The 7067-nt window shown below is 34.0% G+C and overlaps 1 protein-coding gene across 1 annotated transcript; it reads left to right on the forward strand.

Annotated features, from left to right (window-relative positions):
* LOC147539505 (beta-glucosidase 25-like) lies at positions 1 to 5912 on the forward strand. The gene is made up of 6 exons (XM_086643132.1): positions 1 to 75; positions 151 to 217; positions 1501 to 1559; positions 1938 to 2013; positions 2133 to 2207; positions 5824 to 5912. Exons 1-6 carry the CDS (start codon positions 1 to 3, stop codon positions 5910 to 5912), a joined length of 441 nt encoding a protein of 146 aa, XP_086499258.1.
* Positions 5913 to 7067: the final 1155 nt, after the last annotated feature.

Here is a 7067-nt window from a genome sequence, read left to right on the forward strand (position 1 = left end):
ATGGAGTTCAGACCATTCTCTCGACAAAAATTTCCACCAGGATTTATCTTTGGTGTTGGTACTTCGAATTATCAGGTAAGAATATTTCGTTCTTTTCTTTAATCGATGTTTGGTTAGAGATTAGAACTGAATTTTGTTCTTGTTTTTTAGGTTGAAGGGGCTACCAGCGACGAAGGAAGGCAGGATGGTATTTGGGATACTTTTGCAGATGTACCTGGTATGTCCACACACACATACATAAGCATATGTTTAGGAATTTGACACATACTATCTTAATCAATTGTAGACTTCTTAGTTTGTCGGAGGTTGAAAGTTATTTGGCTCAACAAAAACTAAATTATATCCTAATATAATTTTATTTGTACACTCCAAACAAAAAATTTGTTCGTGTATGGCACACATACTCAAAATGTTGTGGGCTAGTGGCTTTATTGTTGAATCAAAGTATTTTAGTGGCACCACCAGCTTTAGCAGTTATCGATATTGTGTCTGCTTTTACCAGCCCATGCCTAAGAGCATCTCCAATGCAACACTCAACAAAAACTCAATTAATCCAATGTGTCAAGTATGAGTTGAGTTTCTCTTTCCTAGGTTACACTATTGAGATACTCAATTCAAAATTCATCTCCAATGCAACACTCAAAAAAACTCAACATTTACTTTAGATTTACTTTTGGTTCTTATTTTAATATATAAAATGTTGACGTCGACCAATTGAGATACAACAATAAATGTTGAGATACTCAAAAGAAAACTCAACAATTGAGTTTTCTTTTGAGTATCTCAATATTTATTGTTGCCACATCATATTGAGACTCTGTTTGAGTGTTGCATTGGAGAGTGTTTTTTGTCAAAAACTCAAGTAGTCTTATGTGTCAAATTGAGTTTTGTAAGTTGAGTGTTGCACTGCATCTCCAATGCAAGACTCAATCTTAAAATCTTAAGTGCCACTTAGGACTTTAGAGTTTTTTTTGAGAAAAAACTTCTCCAATGCAAAACTCAATTGAGATCTTAAGATGATGTGGAAGCATTAAGTTTTAAGATGTCTCAACTAGAAACTCTATTTTTGAGATCTCTTTTGAGAGTCTTAAGTGTCCTAGTCATCAAATTTAATATTTTGACCAATAGAAAGATTTTCTTTCTCAAACACTTTTTCCTATTAAATGTATGTGTGACATGTGTATCTATTAGAGTTTTTTAGAGTGTTGCATTGGAGAAGGACTTGAATTAAAGACACTCAAGTTAGCCACATAGGAAAGAGAATCTCAATTGGAACTCAACACATAAGCTAATTAGAGTTTTTTTTTTGAGTTTTGCATTGGAGATGCTCTAAGACTATAGGTATGGAGTTTTGTTCTTGGAGAAATCTCCAAATGATCGATATTTTTTCATCCAAAAATATTGACTTGAGTAAGTTTTAGTTACTATGTTGTCAACGGTGAAGGTGACAAACTGCACTTTTGAATGTATTTAAACTACTGATGTCATGATTTTCTATAGGAAACATAAGCGATGGAAGCAATGCAGATGTTTCCGCGGATCAATATCACAAATACAAAGTAACAGTTTGATTCTTCTCAGATTATCTTTGAGGGACTCTTTTAAGTGGAGTACTTATAATAAAAAAAGAAATAGGTCAATGAGTCAGAATAGCACAAGAGAAAATCATGTCTTTTTAAAGAAAATATCATCTTGGGTGGAACAAATATCCTTGACTTACGATCCCATTATCTTTCTCTTGGGAAGTGCTGCAACGACAAAAGCTTTGATTTAATGATTCACTTTTATTGAAAGACAAAGTTTTTTTTTAAAGTTTGACTTTAATTTGGATCTTTCTTTTATTCGTGTAAGTCATTAAGTTTATGATTTTGTCAAAAATCTTTTGTATATACTTAGCATTTCCAATCTTAAAATATACTCAATTTTTTATAACGCAGGAAGATGTTGACCTTATGCACCAACTTGGGTTTGAAGCTTACCGTTTTTCTATATCATGGCCACGTATATTTCCTGGTACATATTCAAATTCCTTCTTCATTTTTTTGCTAAAATCTTTCAGAATGAGACATACTCTTTTATACTCATTACTTCGCTAAATTATATATGAGTCCATTTCAATGTTATGTTTGCAGACGGTGTTGGAACAGAACCCAATGTCAAGGGAATTGATTACTACAGGAACCTACTTAAAGCTCTAAAAGATAAAGGTTAGGTTCTCTTTATATACAAATATGAGCAGAAGTAGGGGAGTGAGCAGAAATAGGGGAGTCGAAAAAAGTTTACCCAAAGTGATGGTCTAGATTCAGAGTGAAAATCCATCACGAGAAAAAGAAAAAATCATCACTGTCCTTAGTGCCCATTTTCAAATATTTCGCTCACATTTCTTCGTCTCTATATCATTTTTGTATAATCGTATATATATATATATATATATATATATATATATATATATATATATATATATATATATTATATTATAAAAAATGTAACGAATTGTTTTTAAGGTCGTGTCCCATTTATCTTCAGATAAGTCCGACCACCCAAATTTCATCTTGGAAAGAGAAAGTGAACTGTAGATAAGAAACCAAATTCCAATGACATTACAAAAAGAGAAACTTACAAAACTCAAATATAAAATTTAACCATAAAATAACATCATATTTACAAAAAAGTAACAAATCAGAATCAACTTTTAAGATGAACTTCAAATCAATGAGGAAGATGAAGCATCTTTTATGTAAGAGCAGACAAAAATATGATCTCTTTAGATTACTTTAGTAAGAAAGACAAAGAATTTGTTTTCCTTCTCATTTAAAAACTCATAAGAATTTCTCCACGAAGTGATGGCATAAATTCCAAGAATCATTACTTTGCACTATAAATCGAACATGTAACTTAATTCTGAATTTTTAGATTAGATTTACAACCAACTGGTCAAGCAGTTCTTAGCACCTCTGTATATTATTTTGGAAGAAATAAGGATATCATTATTATTGTGGTCTTCTTACCATGCGCCTAATTATTTTGGATCAAACATTTTTTTTCTCGTTCCCGAACTTGGTCCGTGGAAGGAAGGTGTCATTTTTCAAATGGTAGTTGAACTTACACCCTTCAAGCCATCACAAAAAAACTTAAAAGTTTTCAAATGTACAACCCCATTCTGTTTCTTTTCTTTCATATTTTAACCATCCTCAAGTGCTTCTTTATCATCCAACTCTTTTCCATCTTCATCATTTTTCCTATCTTCTCATTACATTATCACCCTCTTCTCTCCAGCATCATCGTCTTTTTTTTTTTTTGAAGAGGGTAAAATAGATTTCATCAATTGCAAAGGTTGCAACTACAAAGAGAAAACAAGAAAAAAAGAAAAAGATTACATGCTAATTAGAGCATCCCAGCTAAAAACTAATTCTGAAAAGGTGGTGGAGGACTTCCATTCTTGGTTTGTAGACCAGTAAAAAAGGAGAGCTTTGATCGAAATTATAAGATTTTCTACCGATTTACATTTTTCTTCGAAGATCCTTGTGTTTCTCTCTTCCCATAAGCTCCAAATTATAGCATAAGGAACTCCATATCTCAAGAATTTTATCCTATCAAGCGACTTTGGGAGAGTATTTGAGTCGACTAAGTCCTTGAACGAATTGCGAAGAAGCTTGCTCCTTGGAAGCGGAGATTTCTTTCCAAAAGCGGTAGAATCGTCCTCATAAACTCTATTCTTTCAGCTATGCCGCTTTACTTACTTTCTATCTTCTTAATTCCCGGCAAGGTAGCGAAAAAGATCGAAAAAATCTTCAGAGATTTTTTATGGGGTGATTCTAATTCTAAAAGGAAGCTTCATTGGGTTTCTTGGCACAAGATTACAAAGCCTCTTTGCCATGGAGGCCTCGGAATAAGAAGATTAAAAGAAGCTAACTTATCTCTTTTGGCCAAATGGACTTGGAGGTCCGGGAATGAGCCGGACGCTCTTTGGACAAATATGATTAGGGAGAAATATAAGGGCAACAAAAAGTGGTGGTTTCCAAAAGAGATGAGTGTGCATAAAGTGGGTGGTCCATGGAAACAAATTCAAGCCTTCTCTAAGTCAGTTAAAGCAGGTACATGTGTTACTATTAACAGAGGATCAAAAACTTCATTTTGGGAGGATGCTTGGGCAGGATCAACTCCGCTAAAAGATGATTTCAAAAGTATTTGGAAATTCTCTAAGACTAAAGATGCCTCTGTCGAAGAAGTGATAAACGGTAACTTCTCTTCTCATAATTGGGATTTAAATCTTTCAAGAACCTGTTCCGCAGCAGAAGCAATGAAGGCAACAGACCTGCTGCTTAAACTCTCTAGTACCTCTCTTATGGATACTCAAACTTCTCCCACCAGATCGTGGACTCCAAGCAAAAATGGTGAGTTTTCCGTCTCCTCTTTTTATCACCATCATTTAAATTTCTTCTCAACCAAGAACAAAGCCAACATCCAGAGAGACTTTCCGAGTAAGAATATATGGAATAACATCATTCCTCCGAAGATCTCTTTTGTTCTATGGGCTTTGTGTCTCCAAGCTCTTCCTACTCTTGATACTCTTAAGCGAAGAGGTTTCATCTTCCCAAATAGGTGTGCTCTTTGTAACCATGAAGAAGAGACTCTTGATCATTTGTTCTTTTCGTGTTCCTTCTCAAATCAGATTTGGAACTCGCTTACCCCATCTTTTATCAAGCTCTCAAATTCGTCAAATCGTTTCAAGCATCATCGTCTTCTCTCTCTGCCCCTATCCTATTTCTGTCTTTTATCATTTTTTCTTGAGGTTTCCACTTTCTTTAAAAGAACTTGAACTTCGGTGTTGCTTTGCTAACAATCCTACTTTTGTGGACGAATTTGATGAAGTTGGTAATGTAATAGATGAAGTGAATGGTGTAGATGTAGTTTAACTGAGGATCAAATCACCATGAGGAATGACTTAGGAACTTGTATAATATGGTGAAAGGATTGAAAGATGAAAAAAAGTTTGAAATGAAGGAAGGAGATAAATTAAATAGTCTGCTGCAGCTGCCGGAAGGTGTAAGGGGCTGGTAGGTTTTCTGCAGACTCGTACAGCTTCTTCGCCGGGATCAATGGGTTATGTATTGCTAAATTTCTTATCATCTAACTCAAAACCAATTTCCAATGAGTGAGAGGACCTAAACATCATTCTTAGTTGTTGGAGCACTCAATTATCCTCACACGCCTCCTCAAAGTGTGACATTCTTTGAGCCTAAGACGTGTATTTTTCTCTTTCATGGTTGACGTGGAGCACGTGTGACTTTTGTAAACCTATCACGTGTTGGTCCAGTTGACACCATGTTAAGTTTGTGGCCATCCAATTCAAACAAATTGGCAATGGAGGGAACCTAGACATCATATTCTTAGTTGTTAGATTGCCCGATGTGGGACTATTCTCACATGCATGATCTCTCGGTTTGAACTTAGAAGGGAGACTGGTCTCACAATGGAGTAAGCCCGATTTAATATGAAATCGGAAAGAAAAAGAAGAAGAAAATCTTTGTGTAAAAGAAAATCTAATTTGAAAAATAAAAATCTTGATTTTAAAACAATAAGGGAGATGCTACAATTACAAAGGATTTTGACAAAAGAAAGTTCTCAGCTGATGTGGCGGTTGTGATATTCATCTCTCGAAGGTCTAGATTTGGTCAAAGTTTCAAACCACAACCGCCACATCAGCTAGGAACTATCTTTTGTCAAAATCTTTTGTAACTTTAAATACTTTAAATTAAAATTTATGTACTTACAATACTTTAATGCTTTTATGTACAGATACTTTAATGCTTTTATGTACAGGTATGGAAGCCAGCGTAACATTATATCACTGGGATCTCCCTGATTATCTTCAAACAAAAGGAGGATGGATATGTCCTGAAATTGTGTAAGCTCCTAATAATAAATCTTTCGTTATTTTGTAATGTTAGGTTCACATAATAATTTGACAAAATTTATTCCTAAATGATGGCAAGTTTCCTTTTAAAATTTGACTGGATCTTGACTCTTAAAGAATGAAAGGTCCATAAAAATAATAGTCTAAATTCAGTCAAATTTTCAAAAGAAATTTGACCCATCATTCAACATAAAGTTTGTCAAACTTTTTGTGAACCTACAATTTCCATTATCCTCAAGGGTATTTCTGAAAAAATATTATTATTTTTATTACACCAATCCCATTGCCTGGGCATTAAAATTTGTAGATTTGATAATTTTGATTTCGACAAAACTTTTAATACGACGATTATTCTACAAGGTCCATTTTTTTACATGGTTTGTCCAACTTGATTTGATTTATTACTTTTGAACATTTGATTTATGGAGCTAAGTAATATCCTCAAAGATGATAGGAATGGTAGAATTCGATTGAGAAAATGTTGGCATTAGTACCTAGTACTTTGTGGTTTTTTTGTTTTTTGCTTGTGCTTTTGTAGCTTGTTGTCCTTGGGTCTGGGCCCTTTCCCAGCTTATTAATGCAAAAAAAAAACTTTGCTGAAACTTGCTTTGAGAACTTCGGGGACATGGTAAAGCACTGGATTACATTTAATGAACCGTTGAATACGGCTGTAAAAGGATATGGTACTGGAACAAACTGTTGGCGTGAATCATGGAAACGTGAATCACCCAATATTATCATATAGGAAAGAATATTATTACATAGGAAATAATATTATTATATAGGAAATAGTATTATCTGTAAATATATAGTTACCAGTATTCGGAAATTGTTAACATATACCTAATCTCTATTTCTATTCTTGTCTATCATGTAACATTATATATACTCCTCATATGAGATGAATAAAGTATCATTCAAAATCAATCTTGCTCTATTAAACATGGCATCAGTGCAGGTTATTTAAAAATTTTACGCTTCCGCTACGTTGACTATCGGAGAATACATCACCGACGGTCACTTTTGCTATCATAACATCAAGGTTTGGTTGTGTCCAGATCTAGAGTATTTCTGGATCTAGGTTGTTTTAATCTTGATTAGGTACGAAGTTTTTTTTGGCATCTTCAATTTCTTTTGGTGTCGTTGACAG

Source organism: Eschscholzia californica, unplaced genomic scaffold (assembly GCF_041429995.1).
Source record: "Eschscholzia californica isolate CP2 unplaced genomic scaffold, dmEscCali1.0.p SCAF_5, whole genome shotgun sequence".
NCBI classification, from domain to species: domain Eukaryota; kingdom Viridiplantae; phylum Streptophyta; class Magnoliopsida; order Ranunculales; family Papaveraceae; genus Eschscholzia; species Eschscholzia californica.

Coding starts and splice junctions, on each gene's coding strand:
- LOC147539505 (XM_086643132.1), top strand. CDS start 1: ATGGAGTTCAGACCATTCTCTCGACAAAAATTTCCACCAGGATTTATC. Junction 2,014..2,132: donor ATGGCCACGTATATTTCCTG/GTACATATTCAA, acceptor TTATGTTTGCAG/ACGGTGTTGGAACAGAACCC. Junction 2,208..5,823: donor TAAAGCTCTAAAAGATAAAG/GTTAGGTTCTCT, acceptor TTTTATGTACAG/GTATGGAAGCCAGCGTAACA.